The sequence below is a fragment of the Notamacropus eugenii genome, chromosome 5 (genome assembly GCF_028372415.1).
Source record: "Notamacropus eugenii isolate mMacEug1 chromosome 5, mMacEug1.pri_v2, whole genome shotgun sequence".
Classification (NCBI taxonomy): Eukaryota; Metazoa; Chordata; class Mammalia; order Diprotodontia; family Macropodidae; genus Notamacropus; species Notamacropus eugenii.
This window is the reverse complement of record NC_092876.1, coordinates 386,272,861-386,290,908: the sequence shown is the minus strand read 5'-3', so window position 1 is coordinate 386,290,908 and position 18,048 is coordinate 386,272,861. Positions and strand designations below refer to the sequence as shown.

The 18,048-nt window shown below is 35.5% G+C and overlaps 1 protein-coding gene across 2 annotated transcripts in view; it reads right to left on the bottom strand.

Annotated features, from left to right (window-relative positions):
• Positions 1 to 2,997: 2,997 nt before the first annotated feature.
• Positions 2,998 to 18,048, bottom strand: part of PNPLA4 (patatin like domain 4, phospholipase and triacylglycerol lipase) — a 96,343-nt gene continuing 81,292 nt past the window's right edge. The window contains exons 7-9 of one of the 2 annotated variants that reach the window (XR_011968109.1): positions 12,637 to 12,768; positions 5,112 to 5,246; positions 2,998 to 3,097 (exon numbers count right to left, since the gene is read on the bottom strand). Coding sequence is in view for 1 of the 2 variants with exons in the window: in XM_072614448.1 (XP_072470549.1) it covers positions 12,676 to 12,768 (93 nt within the window). In the remaining variant the exon portion in view is untranslated. Of the gene's footprint in view, positions 3,098 to 5,111; positions 5,247 to 12,266; positions 12,352 to 12,636; positions 12,769 to 18,048 lie in introns of those variants that run through there. The other variant, XM_072614448.1, reaches the window with a different exon arrangement.

Here is an 18,048-nt window from a genome sequence, read left to right as displayed (position 1 = left end):
AGGCAGAGCTGGGTTTGAATATAGGTCTTCTGTCTTCAAAGCCAGGTCTTTTTTTTCTACTGTAACATACTTATTGTATTGAATTGAATTTGGTCTGAAGAAATGTGAAACTTTAGGTTACAAAGTCTAGGTTATTCAGGGTCAAACTGGTCTTCCTGGCCTTACCTACATCCATGTTTTAGTTTTCCTTAAAGTAGTATGGCCTCATGAGAATTTACAGAACATCTGATTCCATAAAAATTCAATGCTGCCTGATACCAAAGGTTCACTTAATGCAAACATAATTATGCAAATAAAACTGCTTTTTAAAATGAAACTGCTTTTAAACTTATCACTCTGAACTCAGGAGCTCATATATTGCAAGAAAGACCTTCTAACTACTTCAACAAATGGTATAAATAAAATTATAAAATAATCAGCCCAGTGTTGCAAACAACATGTTTCAGGCACTAATGGGAAACCTTTTGAGGTTCAACCATTGTTAATTATCATTTGAGACTCTAATCTCTGCAATAGATAGATTGAGGTGAAATGTTAATAGCTTTATGTTTTATAAAGTTACTACTTACAAAATGGAATACTCTTATGAAATTGGCAGATAGGCTGGCAAGAAAGCTACTCTCTTTAAACTTCATTACATTTTCTCACTTGATCAATAATTTAGCTCTTTAATATGATCTTTCTGTTCCATGCAATGCAAATATGCATAGATTTTTTTCTTCATTTCATTGTTTTAAGAGCATTAGGGTCCATCAAAAGCCTAGGCATAGATTTCTGATTCCATGAACCTCAACTTCTTTCCCACTAGCGTATTTTATAGCTACAGCAGTTATTGGGGGTTGCCATTACCAGATGTAAAAATATGTCCCATTATCAGGAAGTGTTTCCAGGTTTAAGTTAAAAGCCTGAGTCTCCTAATTTTAGTTTATATAAGGAAGTTTGTCTTCTGACAATATTATAGATTGCTCTTGCCAGGGAAATCACGAAACAGCCTTAGCATCTAATTTTCTTCCTCCTCTTCCCTCCTCTTCTTACCCCTTTCCCTCCAGCTCCCTTTGAATGATGTACATAGTAAAATAAAGTGCAAATGACACAACTAGGCAGGGTCTGGGGTCTGAATAGAAGAATTCAGGAGAAAATAGCCAGTGAAGATTTTCTTCCTATACATTGGCTACATAGTATATCTACATAATACAATAAAAGAATAATGGATTGAATATTGGATTCTCTGTTTTTAGAAATTTTGAAAGCTTTAATTCTTAGTAGATTCTTCTCTTCCTTCGGAATAAACTTATGCAAATTTTCTACATTAGATTTAATAATAGACAATGTTGGGAAAGTTTTCAGACTGAGTTCCTTTAGAGTCCAGGGAGAATCTCACCTGCCAGCAGATCTGCATATTTTGTTGTTCAGTCATTCAGTGGTGTCTGACTCTTCATGACTTCATGGACCACATCAAGCCAGGTGCTTATATCCTATTGTTCAAATTCTGTCCATCTTCATGTACATTGTATCCAAGATGCTATCTATGCATCTCGTCAAAGACCCCGAAGATAGAAAAGATTGAAGGTAGATGTGCCTGACTGGAGATCAAATAAAGTGAGAGGTCAGACTAAAATGACAAGAGGTTTATTAGCATGAAGATTGTTCTGGATGGTAGCAGTTTCAGTTTCTTAGGGTGCAGATTCCGTTTTTAGCACTTTTTAGGTTCAGAGTACGGAAGAAAGAAAATGAGGAGACATATGCAAGCCTTGGGATCCTCGTAGTTGATAATGATCAGGTTTGGTCCTCTGGGAAAACGCATTTCTCTGTGGTGGTCTTATCAGATTTCTACTGTTGGCAATAAATCTCTAAGATGGTGGAGGCCTACTTAAAGATAAAATCAGTCTTGCTCATTCTGTGTTGCCAAGAAAAAGAGTAATACAACAGACACTAAAGGTCTATTTCTTTGGCTTTAGAGATTACTTTTTCTGGGAAGATATGTCCCCCAGACTCATAGTATCCATGGTCAGTCATCCTCTTCCACCCTAATATAATAGTTTAGCTTTAAGTTTTACAAAGCACTTTACATGTTATATCATTTGATCAATTTGAATTTCAACTTTGCTTCCTAAGTACTTCATAATTTGTCTTCAAAGACCTTTGACTGCCATTATCTATGTTTCCCCTGAAATTCAATTTGTAATTGAATAATAGTATCAATTTATTACTTAATCAACTAACATTTATTAAGCACATCCATCATATGTATTACATACATCAGGTATGACACTGTGCTAGTATATGAGCCAAACTTGGAGTCAGGAAGAATTGTGTTCTGTAAAAATACACACACACACACACACACACACACACACACACTTGTGTATATATATATATAAATATATATACATTTGTAATGTACTTATGCAAGTGGATAGTATATGTTGATAAATTGATATTGATATGTATATATAGCTAACTGAATTGATCTATTTATCTATGTTGGGAGAAGCAGTATAATACATCAGAAAGTATATTGGTTCTGGGTTAGATGTCAGAGGATGTGCTTTGCTTCTTTGGGCAAAACATTGCTCTCTAGACCTCAGTTTCCTCATACAGAAATTGAGGAGGAGATGGCATCTGTGGTTTTTTCCTGCTCTAAAACTCTGATCCTATGATCTGGATTCTCTCAAGAAATAATTATTATGAAAATCTAACTCAGTCAATCATTGGATAAACATTTATTAAGCACTTATTGTGTGCTGGGTACTGTGCTAAACTCTGGGCGTACAAAAAGAGCAAAAGAAAGTCCCTGCCCTCAAGGAGTTCATAGTGTAATGGGAGGGAAAACATGCAAACAAATATGTACAATGCAAGCCATACACAAGATATACAGGAAATAATTAAAAGAGGGAGAGTGTCAGAAGTAAGAGGAGTTGAAGGCTTTCTCTAGATGATAGGATTTTAGTTGGGACTTACCTTTAAGTAAGTCCAAGGAGGAGAGTAGTTGGTGCAGAAGAGGGAGAGCATTCCAAGCATAGGTGGCAGCCAGAGAGAATGCCCAGAGTTGAGGGTTGGAGTGTCTTCTTCATGGAACATCAGGAGGCCACTGTCACTAGATTGAAGAGTACATATTGGGGAGGAAGGTTTAAGAAAATTGGAAAGGTAGGAGGGGGCTACGTTATGAAGGGCTTTGAATGACAGAGAATGCTGCATTTGTTCCTGGAGGCAATAGGAAGCCACAGGAGTTTATTGGGGGGGGGGGGGTGAAGAGGATAGGGAGTGACACGATCAACTCAACTGGAAAATTTTAGGAAATTTAGGAAACTTTTAAGAATGTTTTAGGAAAATCACTTTAGTGGCTGAATGGAGGTTGGATTAGAGTGGGGAGACTTGAGGCAGGAAGACCCACCTGCAGTTATTGCAGTAATCAAGTCAGCTCTAGAGTGGTGACAATGTAAGAGGAGAGAAGGAGACATGTTCAAGAGATGCTGCAAAGGTAGACCTTGGAAACAGCTTGGGAAGGGTGGTGAGATAGGTAGTGAGAAGTCCAGGATGACTTCTATATTGAGAGTCTGAAGGACTGGGAAGAAAGTGTTATCCTCTACAATAATAGGGAAGGTAGGAGGAGGGAAGGTTGGGGGAAAGATAATGAGTTTTACTTATATGCTTTTTATTTATTTTTCCCTAACACTAATGACAGAATCCTGCACAACAAAAGGTGGTATTTGGGGGTGAAGAGAGGGAGCTGAATGTATTCTACAGAAAGCAAAGCTTTTACAACTTCATATATATGTAACTTGAAAATGTAGTTCTTTGTAGGGGCAAGGAAAACTGTAGTAGACCATAATAACTTTAAATATAACTGAATGATTACCAACAATTTTTCTCTAAGATGTAAATTATTCAGAGTTTATTAATCATCAACCAAAATGTTATCACTTTCTCTATTTGAATCTTGGTATATTTAATTCTCTTTTATATAAATCAATGATTCTGAAATTTACATTCTACATTTCCCTCTCAAAATCAACATTTCCCTTGATGTATCTCTTTGGATGGTTTGTGCATTTGAGTATACAGATGAGACTTCAGTTGAGTCCCCTGCTGATGGAAAATTCCATCTCTGCTAGATTAAAGGTCTTGACTACATGGGATGCATCGAAACCTCTAAGCCATTCTCATATTTTCAAAAGTCACAGGTACAGATTAATAAGAACATTTCTAAAAGACACATTGCCTTAGAACTGGTCAATCTTCAACTTGACAACAGTGACATTTAGTTCTGTGAAGTTTTAAAAGTCATTCTCTCTCTCCTGAAGTCATGCTTTTGGAAATGGAATTGGGATTACATGGTAAGAAAAACAATTTATGAAAGCTCTTTCTTCCTTGTCTTTCTTCTTCTTTCTCTTCCTTCCCCCAATTGGAAACTCTACAATTGTCTGATATGGTTGAAAAAGAAAGGATATTTGTCAACTTGTACCCATATAAGTAATACTTTGAAACAAAATAGTTGTTTTTGAGTGGGTACCTGTGTTTCAAGTGAAGGAAAAAGTCAAGTCAATTAAATTTAACAAAAGATTATTAAGTGCCTACTCAGTGGGAGGTTCTAGGTCAGGGGCTGAGGATATTAAGGAGACAAATTGTGCTCTCATGAGACTTACATTTTAATGGAGGAAATACAGCATATACAGATAGGTAAATACAAATAAGAGAGCAATAGATTTCCAGGAGCACGTGGCAATTGGACTATGACTTGATATAAAATAAGAAATCTTAAGTGATAGAAATAAGATCCACAGAGTAATTTCTAGATATGTGGTGATAGGCACAACCTTGGGAAATGGAAAGACTGCTTAAGGGAATGACTGCTCAATTTAGCTAGAATGAAGAAATAAGGCTAGGTAGGGGTAGCCAAATTACTGAGGGCTTTAAATGCCAAGCTGAGGAGTTTTGCTTTTTTTTTTTTTTTTTATTGCAACAAGAAGCCACTAACCTTCTCTGAGAAAGGGTGGGGCTGGTTAAACCTTCATTTAAGGGGACAGCGGGGAGGAGAGATCTCCTTATCCTGGAATCCAGTTACCTCCTTCCTAATTTCAAGCACATACTCTATCCATTGTACCACCTACCTGTCATGACACAGAACATTGTTTTGACTTCTTTGCAGACGATATATTAGAGAGGGGAGAAACTCGAAGCAGAAAGACCAATTATACGTATATTCTACAACTCCAGGTGACAGAAGGTAAGGACCTGAATGTGGTCTAGTGAGAGAAGAAGAGACTGTTTAATAAAAACATTAAAATGGAAATACAGTGAAATATTATGATCACCAGAATGTCAGGGAGTAGTAACCTCTCATATTTGTATGTTGCTTTAAAGTTTACACAATGCTTCCCTTATAAAAACCCCGTGAGGTAACCAGTACGCATATTAATATCCTCATTATAATTAGAGAAATTAGGGCTCAAACAGGTTATGAAAACAATGGTTTGCTAAGTATCTGCAATGTGTTGGTACCATGACTGGAGCAAGGGATACAAAAACAAAAATCAGAGACAGTCAAATCTTAATGGAAGTTTTATAAAAGAGGCAAACTCCTTCACATTGTTCTATGTCTTCCTGATGTCTCTATAAAGAAAGCAAAAACAACAAAAAGAGAATAGAGTGTTTCCCTTTCTCAAACAGAATTAAACTGAGTCATTCCGTTTCTACCTAAATAGACACACCCTAGAGTTCACAATTTAGGTATCACCCATCCTATTCAGTGGGGGAAAAAATAAAGCAAAATAAAGCTCAAAACTGTGAGAAAAGAAGAAGAAATACCCAAATCTACTTTTAAACTGGTTGTTCATTTTGTATAGACCAACTTTCCTTTTAATGAAATTGTTCAAGGTGGCTGATGTAGCCAGATGCAGGATTCTAATTGCAGGTCCTTTCAACCATCCAATCCATCCTACAGTTCAACAACCATGTACTCCTTGTGTGCAGAGCACTTTATTAGGTGCTAAGTGTGGAATGAAGAGACAAAGTTTAATAAGCCAGGGTGGGTCTCTAACTTACCGAAGTTTGCTTATTGTCAAATAAAAGAGAAAAGATAAATTCAGATAGTGATCATATACATGTAATAAACATATTTGGAGGGGTTCTTAACCTAGGGTAGATTACCTCATTTATGAATGTATATAAATTCTGAGAAGGGGGGTCATAGGTTTCACCAAACTACCATGTTGATATATAACTCACACAAACAAATGTTTAAGCCTTTCATTCATTAGAATTCATTTTAAGTTCTGTATAAGATATGTGGGGCAGGAGCAGTAGGCTAAATAATTTTGGGAACCTTTGCCTTAGTTACTACATTACTACTGGGGTAAGAAATTAGAAAGTGATATTAACAGTCTGACCTTTTAGTTCTCTCTGCCAATCAAGGCCTAAAAGATGGTTTAAATACCATTTATAAAAGAACATAGATAAATTTGAATGAAGGAAAGAGTTAGGATGTTGCTCCCACAACACCTACCAAATAAAGTACAAATTGCTTCATCTAGAATTCAAACTATTTTCCAGATATATTTCTTATTTTCTCACTGTCATGTCTGTGCTCATGTCCTTCCACCTGGCTAGAAAATCTTCTTTTCCTTTCCACTTGTGAAATACTAGTATATCAAGATTAAGGCCAAATGACACTTCTCTGTGAAACTTTCTTAAATCCTAGTAAAGTGATCTTTTTCCTTTCAACTTTCAAATATTTTGATTTATGCTCCTCTTACTCATTTGGTAAGATATCTGTTTATATGCCTAATATCTTTCTTGTAAAAGTATAAGCTCCTTGAACATGAGACATATCTTGAGACTCATCATTTCATTCCCTTAGTGCAGAGGTTCCCAAAGTGGACGGATACCACCATCTAGGGCCCTGGAATGATGGCAGTGAGGGAATAGCCTAGGGTACAATTGAGGGGCAGTGTTGAATAAAAATAAGGGGGCAGTGGAAGTATAAGGAAAGAAGAGAAGAAAATTTGTTTCATCTGTTGTGTAACAGAGCTGAAGTTGTGGTGATTACATTATTTCCCAAATAAACACACAAAATGGGAGTTATAACCAATCAGTGGTCAAGTCTGACAACGTCTTAATAAGCAAGTATTGGCAGGCAAGTGTATAGCACATTATCAGGAAGTCCAGCATTGGCAGGGATGTGTGTATGTAATGACTTGATTACAAAATGATACTATATGGTTATGATACAATATCATGTCATCAAAATTTCAATGCACAAAAAATTCAAATATTAATACATTATTAAATTTAAGATTTGTCATTAAATATATACACATATATGTGTATATGTATATATATATATATAGATATATACATACACACACTTTTTGAAATGACACAACTTAAGAAAAATTTAAATGGTTAAAAAAAAAGTAAATTTCCAGGGGGGCAGTGAGTAATTTTTTTTTAAAGGGGACAGTAGGTCAAATAATTTTAGGAGCCTCTGCCTTAGTGACTAGCACAATGTCTTGCACTTAATTGGTATCTAATAAATGTTTGTTGATTGAGTGAATGAACAGATGACTATTAACTAAATTTGAGAGAAGTAATTCAGACAAGCAATTGAATTAGTTAAATATAAAGTTGAGGAGAGAGGGAGGCTGTCAGACCCAGAGTTGGTTGGCAATGGAATAGCCCCAAGGCAGGAAGTCTGGGCTTAGACACCAGGAAAGTCCATAATGTCAGTCAAAGACTAGAGTCTAAACCTGAGATGTAACTAAGGATCTGTTACTCTTAGGATGGATGCATGAAGACTTCAGTCTGAAATTAGATCGCTTACTGGAGCATCAGCTACAGACCAAGTTCAAGACATGAGGTATCTATCTAAGTAGAAGTAGGGCTGAGGTCCAGTCCAGGCAGACAATCTGTATCAGGAAGATTTGCAACAGATGTAGGAGACCAATTTATTTATGGTTTCTGGAAAGGAATTTTACTCAGCAGGAGAATTAGGGTACGAATCAGGAAATTTAATTAGGGAAATACTGGAGTACTAAAAAAGTAACCTAGATATTGGAGAAATAGACATTTGAGGGGGCCTTAGTTGTAGGAAAGAGACCCATTAGTAGGAAACTGAGCTAAAGAAGAAAGAGAAGTGTTTCATCTATGATGAACCCATGAGCTATTAACCTAGGCCCTCTTATATTCCTATTGCCAATAGATAGAATTGGTGACAGACTCTGGGCCATAGATGTCAGGCTATAAATGTGAAATAAATGCGTCTAAAACTCTGCAGTTAAAGAATTGTAGGGTCAGAGAGTTCAGGCAGGTCAATAAAGCTTTTCATTCTGAAGCATAATAAATCTCAGGTTAACTATCAATTTCCTAGTTTGTGATATTTATTCATATGTTTAGAAATGTAACATGTGATCCAGAGAAATTAATTATTTCCTTTTAGGTAATATGTCAACAAACCTGAAGACTGTCATTAGGTCAATGGTGCTACTTTCATTATGGTGTGATTCATTTAGGTTCTCCAGTGGGTGGGAATTAATTTATGCTTATAGAGTACATTTTTCAATGATCAATTTTGCTTCCTTTTATAAAATGAAAAGTTTTATTTAAATAATGGTATAAATCATTAATCATTTCTTAAAAGGAAGCTCTTTTTTAACCCTCCAATTCTAGTTATTCAAATCTAATGATTTTCTATTCATCCTTGTTTGTCCACAGTTTGCTTGTTGTGTCCCCCATGAGACTCAAGGGCAGGGACTAGCTTATGCCTTTGTTTGTGTCCCTAGTGCCTGGGACACAGTAGACATTTAATAAATGCTTATTGCCTGACTAATTACTATCTTTGTTTTATAAATTTTAATCTTTGATATAGAGTCATGTCAACAGGCTTTGGGACACGGATTATAGTAAGAATTTAGGAAATACAACTAACTCCTAAGTATGGATTGACACTCATTAACCCTCAATTTTTACTAAATTGCTTAATTTAACTCCCAGAAGACCCAAATAGAGTCCACTTAGATGATTTTCCTGAGGTCAGAGATCTACTGGGCTCTCAGAGCTTTGGCTAGTGTTTTTGGTTCTAGAATAGTTTCAGAGTGGTGTGACATGGAAACAATAACCACAGCTGCTTCAGACAGTGTCAGCATGGTTTCTATTTGTTGTTGTTTAATCATTTAGGCTTGTCCAACTCTTTGTGACCCATTTAGTTTTTTTTCTTTAGTTCTTTATTTTTTTATTTCTAAAATTTAAATATAAAATAAGAAAAGAAAAAGAAACATTTTACAAACTTCACTCAAACTCAAATACAAAATGAGAAAAAAAAGCATTGTACAACAACATAAGAGAAGATTCAAAATACAGAGCAATAAATTTCCATTTCAAGGAAGCTTATATAATAAGTACTACACATTATGTCAGAGCTGTCCACCTCTGCTTCCTTGTATGTTTTCTTTTGTTTGGGGTTTTCTTGACAGAGATACTGAAGTAGTTTGTCATTTGCTTCTCCAGCTCATTTTATATATGAAGAGACTGAGGCAAAATGGGTTAAGCGACTTGCCCAGAGTCATACAACTAATAAGTGTTTGAGGCTTAATTTGAACTCAGGTCTTTCTGACTCAAGGTCTGGCACTCTATCCATTGCATCACCTAGATGCCTGTTTATTTTATCATAAAGCCTTCTACTACTCTCCAGTGCTTAGGAAGGGAATGGGACCTCTCATTACATTGTTCCCTGGTACGTGACTGCCCCAGTGTTCTAGGTCTAAATTGTTCCTTTGCCACTAGCTGCTTTTAGAAAATTCTCTTAACCTTTTCAGAAAGAATAAATCTTTCTAAGACCATGGGCTGTTGGGTACAACCATTTGCCCATAGTATCTATGACTGTTCCTTTCCTGCCATAAATAGAGGTTATACTGTCATAGTCATTCTATTCCTTCTTCCCAAATGATCTTCTCAGTTGGCTCTCAGTTACTTTGTACATATGCATGCATGCATGTATGTACATAAGCACATACACATGGATATATACACACTACATACATACATATATACACATACATTACGTGCATAGATGCATGCATATACATACGTATACACACTATATATACATTTATACACATAGCTATACATGCATATATATATATACTACAAATACATATATATACACATATACATGCATACACTTATACATGAGTAAACACTATATATACACACATATATACACACACATACATGCATACATATACACACTATATACACATAACTACACACATACACATGCATACATATATGCAGTATGCATACATATATGCACATGCATATACATGCACAAATGCCTGCATGTACATGCATATACATACTATATATACACATGTATGCATGCACGCACACATATAGGTATATACATGCTATATACATACATGTACACAGGCATACACATGGATGCACACATACACATACATACACATGCATACATACATATGTATACATACTTGTATATATGCACATGTGTATACATGATATATATCTGCACACATATACATGTATGCACACACATACATACTATATACGCACTTATATGCATACACATATACACATATGAATAAACACTAAATATACATATATGCACATATACACACATACACACATGTATACACACTATATACATATATGCACATACATGGATACACACATACATATGCATATGTATGCATACCACATATACATACATACTTACACATATACATGCATACATACGCATATGCATACACATATACACACTATATAAACATATACATGCATACATATGTATACATACATATACACACTATATATACAAACATATATACATGTACATATACAAACATATATACATATGCATATATGTATACATGTATATATCTCCATTGATATGGGAATCCCTACTTATTAATGAAGATGAAGGGTGAGGTAGGGTTGGTGAAACCAGTCTTCTCTAGGCCACTTCTAGATTCTTCAAGCCTCAGGTCTTCTTCAGGACTCATTAACCAGCAAATTGCTTTGAGTTCTCCTGGGTTCTGTCTTCAAGAGGGAAGATAGATGCGGCAAACCCGTCTTCGAGGTGCTGAAGGTAAAAGACTGAGAAGGCATGAGAGGAGCTAGAAGACTCCATTATGCCTTTATCCCCAGCTTGCTATGCTAGAGATGGGGAGGGGAACTTTTCCTTGGGTGAGATCCAGGATTCTCCCTCTTTCATGGTTAAGCTGAATTACCTTGCTTTCATTGGAAAGGCTCTTTCACTCTGTATTGTCTGATACAGATGTTCCTATGTATATCTTCTCTAATTTCTATTTTACTACCAACTTGAACAAGTATGTTTTCTTGAATAAGTGTGTGTTCATTCCTGAACTGGCATGTGGTGAGAAAAGAGGTCAAACCTTGTATATTATGTGTGGGGTCCTCTTTCCCCTTAATAATTGAAACAGTAATCAGACATTAGTTTGAACATAATCACATTCCCTAGACTGAAAATATTTAAGAGAGCAGATAGATATAATTTTAATCTCTCTCTGTCTCTGTGTCTCTGTCTCTGTCTCTCTGTCTCTCTCTGTCTCTCTCTCTCTGTCTCTCTGTCTCTGTCTCTGTCTCTGTCTCTCTCTCTCTGTCTCTCTGTCTCTCTGTCTCTCTCTCTCTCTCTCTCTCTCTTTCTCGTGACCTCTGCCCTTGATCTCTTGCTTCTCCTCCTGGCATGGATTAAAGTCTCCTTTGGAAAACAGAACGGGGAGAAGAGGCTACAGTCTTCTATTCTGCCTCCTTTCAAACCATAAAACAATGCCCCCACATTAGTTGTGAGCCCCTAAGCTCACATGTTTGTCTTTCTACATATGGAAGACCTGATTGTATAGAAGAATTGAAGAATTCATTATAATTCTTTTGTTTTTAATTCTTTTGTTTTTTGAAGGGGAGAAGGCAGGGCAATTGGGGTTAAGTGACTTGCCCAAGATCACACAGCTAGTAAGTGTCAAAGGTGTGAGTCTGGATTTGAACTCACGACTCCAGAACTTGTACCTTATTCACTGCACCACCTAGCTGCTCTAAATGAGGTTTTTGATTATTTATTTATTATTATTTTTTGGAGGTAATCAGAGTTAAGTGACTTGTCCAGGGTCACACAGCTAGGACATTTCTGAGGCTGTATTTGAAATCAGGCCCTTCTGTTTCTAGGGCAGGTGCTATATCCATTGTGCCACCTAGCCGTCCCTTCATTTTAAAACAAAGCCAGTGAGCTAACATCAGTTTTTTTTCTTTTATATATGACTTCCACAAACTTTTTTTTTTCATTTAACAAGAATTTTTTCTCTCTCTTCTTCTCCTTAACTGAAAAGAAAAAGAAAGCCATTGAAACAAACATGAATAGTAAAACATATCCCCACATTGGCTACTATGTAAGATTCCTTGAAGAGTCTATTTGCTCTTTATTTTCCTTCTGAATTTTTCAAATACGTTTTTAAAACAATGCATTCAGTTACTCCTTGCTCCTCTTACAATGCTACCATCCACAACTCTCCCTCCCTCTCTCCTTCTGATTAGAAGTATCTAATCTAACATAAGGACAAAGGAATACCTTTATTGTTAACTGGGGACAGATGAAAGCAGGCTTACCTTTCCAGAGGGCTATGCAGCTTCAAAAAAGCCGTCTGATTATGGATTACATTTCCCATGGGACTTGGGACCTCTGAGGGAAAGCTTTATGGTTGTTTCTAGACCTTCAATTCTCCTAGTGGAACAATGTGCCTGTAACACAAGATACATGCATCATAAAGGTGACAGAAAGGTATATATGGATTAGGTTTTGTTCTATCTTTCTAACCATCTCTGTTACCCTTATGGCATAATAACCCTTTATTGAAAGCATATAGTTCAACAAGAACCGAAGTCTCAGAAACCTCCAACAGGCTTTCATGTTTGTCCTGCAGGGCTACAGAAAATGTAATACCAAATCAGTGTTACACAACACACTGGGAAATATGTTTGCCCTTGTCCAAACCCTATTATAGCCTCAACAGAAGTACCTTAATACTTATTTGTACTTTAAAAAAATAAGCATTACATTAAAAGAATATCTCCTTATTTAAGTTTCTTTTCATGACAAATTCCAGTTGCATTTATGAGAATACTTCTAAATATCACGTAAATTAGATTTGTATCTTGCATCTTGGATGCAGCACTGCTGCCTTGGCTCTGAAAATATTTTTTCTGAAAATACATGTACCAATAATCAAATATGACTGTTAACTTGATTGTTTCCACTAGAGATCTACATCTGTGTCCAAGTCTGGGGTTGGGTCTTTATATGTCCCCACCATAGAATAAATGTTAGCTTTAGATAGCATGTCACTATTGGCAAAGAATTGTAGATACGTTGTCCTGTTGAATCTTCGCAACAACCCTGTGAGGTAGGTGTTATTGTCATTTCCATTTAAAGAGGAGGAAACTGAGGCTAAAAATGTTAAGTGACTTAGCTTTGATCAAACATCTAATAAGTATCTGAGTCACTATTTGAACTCAGGTCTTTCTGACTCTAAGGCTCAGAACTCTATACAAAACAGAGTAAATGCATAAATTGTATATAGGGTATAAAAATTAAGGTGCTATCAAAAAATTTGCCGAATACTTCTTAAGCCTCATAAACATACCCTTCTTGAGGAGTTCTTAATTTAGTGTCCATGAATTTATATTAAAAAGTATTTTGATAACTATATTTCAATAGAATTTATTTCTTAAAATGTTCTTTTACATATTCTATTTTATGCATTTAAAAATTTTATTCTGAGAAGTGACTTCATCAGGATCGCAAAAGGGTCCATGATACAGGAAAGCTTAAGAACTCTAGCCCTAGTCTAACTAGTTTCTAACTAACTAGTAAGACCCTTTCAATTAGCTTGCCTTCATGGAATCAACTGTTTCCTTCCAGTGCTTTGGAGGCTATCTACTGTCTCAGAGAATGTTTTGTTTTATTTTGTTTTCCTCCCGAGCACACATACTAGCCTTGGTTCTATTCTAATTTTCAAATCACTGGTTTTAGCCTAATGTTTTGTTTGGACATTTTTGCCATTGAGATACTACAGTGAAGTGGAAAGAACACTGCATTTGGGGTCAGAAAACCTGAATTTGAATGGTCATTCTGCTAGTTACTACTCAAGTGACTTTAGGGAAACCACAGAGATTCAGCTTTGTCATTTGCAAAAAGTTTTTTAGACCATGAGTAAAAAAATTGTTCGTCCTTCATTACCATCGAAGAAATGATGACATGACTTGAACTTGACTTTGTTTTGAGTGAGGGAGGGCTATGCAGGTCACCAGCCTCACTTCTCCTCCAGAGCCCTCTGAATCCAGTGACCAGATATTCATCAGGATGACTGGAAATAACCCAGGATGAGACAATTGGGGTCAAATGATTTGCCCACGGTCACACAGCTAGTGAGTGTCAAGTGTCTGAGGTAAGATTTGAACTCAGGTCCTCCTGACTGCTGCACTGGTGCTCTATCCACTGCACCACCTACCTGCCCCTTCCTTTAGACCATAAACTGGTCAGTTAGACATACAGATATGTCACATACAAATCTCTAATCCCAGACTTCTTTATTATGTTGCCATTCTCTTCTTTAAGTAAAGGGAAATGACAGAACATACATAAATCAAGCAAATGATAAAAAAAGGACAAATTTTTTAAAAATTCCTTTTCTTTACAAGATTTTAGTATTATATCAGTACTTTCCAAAAGTATAGTTTTTACAATTCTACTTAGTCAATAAGTATTTATTGAGTGCTTATTATGTGACAGGCACTATGGGAAGAGTTGTACATACAAAGAAAACAAAATAATAAGAACAAAACAAACAAAAGCCCCAGCAGTTCCCATCCCCAGTGATTATATATTTTAATTGGGGACAATAGGTGAATAAATGCACATTACATGTGTACATATGTATATAAAGTGTACGTAAAAATGCACACGCACATGTATCTATATGTAAACAGTTACATATATATCTATATCAGAGATTCTGGGTCACAATGCCTTGTGCTTTGCTGTTCTTCATAGCATGGTGTTTCACTTCCTGACAAATAGAGGGAGAAGAAATCCTTTCATTCCAGCGTCAGATTGTATATCCTCGTACTTAAAGATCACTGAAGATGGTGACTGCAGTCATGAAATTAAAAGCCACTTTCTCCTTGGAAGGAAAGCTGTGGCAAATTTGGACAGTATACTAAAAAGCAGAGATATCACCTTATCAATAAAGTTCCATATAATGAAAGCTATGTTTTTTCAAGTAGCAACATATGGCTGTGAGTAGGATCATAAGGAAAGCTGAGAGCTGCAGAATTGATGCTTTGAATTGTGGTGCTAGAAGAGACTTTTGAGAGTTCCTTGGACAGCAAGGAGATCAAATCAGTCAATACTTAAAGAAATTAATTCAGGCTGTTCACTGGAAGATCAATTACTGAAACTAAAGTATAATACTTTGGCCACATAATGAGAAAATATGACTCATTGGGAAAGATCCTGATGTTAGGAACAATTTGAAGCAAAAGGAAAAAGGGAACAGCAGAGGATGAAATGGATGATAGATAGCATCATGGAAACAATGAACATGAACTTAGACAAACTTTAAGAGAAATTCAAGGACAGAAGGCCCTGGTGGCAATGGTCCCTGGGATCACAGAGTCAGACACAATTGAATGACTGAACCATAATAAGATATATAATAATAAGTCAACAGATAATGAACTAATTTACCATGCTTCACAAGAGTAACTAAAGTGTTATTCAATTACTTTCTCTTATTTTACACTTAGTTTCTTGGGAAGTTTTGGGTTTAATTGAAATTCCAGTAAAATCACTAATAAAAATTAAAATAAAATTTATTTTATAAAAATAAGGGTAGGACAAAGAGAAAATGAAGAAATTTTGTAGACTCAATTACTTTACTACTAAAGTCATACCCTGATACTTCATATGTGGTACCTAAGGAGATAGCTAAAAGGATCATTTATTAAGTGCTTACTAAATGTGAGATACTGTACTAAGTAATGGAGATATAAATTCAAGACAGTAAAACAGCTCTTACTCTCACCTAAGTTTCATTGTAATTGAAAGAAAATAGCACATAAAGGGAGCGGAAAAGCTAGAGGAGAGGAGGTAAAGGAAAAGAGAAGGTACACACAGAGATATGATAGATGGGTAAGTCTAGAAAGTGGAAAACAGAGGCAGGAGAAAGAGTGAAGGAATAAATATGGACATTTCCTCAAATGGAAGAATAGTCACCCTTCTTTAGACAGGATAGTATTTGTTGATGTTTCTCTAAAATTAACTGTGTGAAAATGGATATCAGTATGGAGCACTATTAGGATGATGGAGACTCACATAGATATAAATTTAAGAAACAAAATTGTTCATATTGGAAAAGAGAAGATAGGGCAACTTCTGTATTGTATCTGAAAACTGTCACATGGAAAATGAATTAGACTTTCAGTATCTGGTCTTGTAGGGCAAACCTACAAGCAATGTTTGTAAGTATCAGAAGGTCAGATTTTTTTTACAATGAGAATTGTCCAAAAGTGAAATAAACTGCTTAGAATGATTTGGGGTCTCCTTTATCAGAGCTCTTCAAGTGAAGGCTGGAAAATAATTTGTTGGGAAAGGTTGTAGAGGATATTACTGTTCAGGCATGAGATTAGATGATCTCTGAGGGCTGTCCCAATGTTAAGAATCTCTGACACTGTGCAACTGGGCTTCTTGCTTGCCTTTCTTGAACCTTATACTATATTGCATACTATATTGCAAACTAAAATTGCATTAATAGAACCCAAGTCACATTCTTATTTCATATTAAGTATGTGGTCAGCTAAACCCTAAAGGTCTTTTTCATATAAATTAATGGAAAACCAGTTCTCTCCTATCTTGTATTTTTGTAATTTATTTTTCAACCAAAGTGTAAAACTTTAAACGTTGAATGTCATTTTGACTTTGTCACATGATTTCCCCATATTAATTTCTTTGTTCTTCCCAGTTTTATGTCACTTGCAAATTCAAGAAGCATACCTTTGATGTTTTCCTCTGAGACACCGATGATTACATTGAATAGGAGAGAACCAACATCAGCCCTTTGGTATGGCATTAGAGATCTTCTCCATTTTGACAACAATCCATTAATCAAAACTCTTTTGGTATAGTGGTTGAACAAGCTACGACTAAATGTACTGTCATCCCTACCACATTTTTTAATCTTGTCTACCAAGATGTCACAAGAGACTTTGTCAAAAGCTTTGTTTAAACCAACATAAAATGTATTCAAGACATGCCTCTTATATATCAATCAAGCAGAGACCATTTTACTTCTATCTTTGTGCACCTAGCTCTTCATGTAGTGCCTTAGACAAGTGCTTAAATTTTTTAAATTAAATTTAAACAAAATAGAAAGGAGAAAAAAAATTAATCACAAATGATGAGTAATTTGTGTCTCTTTCATTAGAATGTAGACATTTTATAGGTTAGTATTCTTTCCCTCTTTGCATTTGTATCCCCAGGGTCCTAGCACAGTGCTTGGCACTAAGTAGATCTTAACAAATGCCTGCTAATTGATTACACATAGCAATTACATGAGATATTGTTCCTTTACTACCCCAAAAAGTATTTCAGAATTGTGATGGTCTTATAAATTCTATTGCAGATCAACTGGTAATACAAAAGATGCAAGAAATAATTCCAGCATCAAGAAATCCAGCAGATACCTATAAAAGATTTTAATAGTAGTATTTATCAAGATTATGGAGATATGTCAATGGTAAGAACAGATTCACAATAGAAGCAAATAAATAAATATAAAAGTGAAGTGGAAAATTGAAATGTTAAATGTGTGATATAATTAACTATTTTTTATACACATGTTGGCTCTTTGAATATAGTTCTCATTAAAATTCATCATTAAAAATTTTTTTAGTTCCCCCCCCAACAATATTCTATTGATATTCAGGGATTATTCAGGAAGAGAAAGATAATGGCTATCTAGT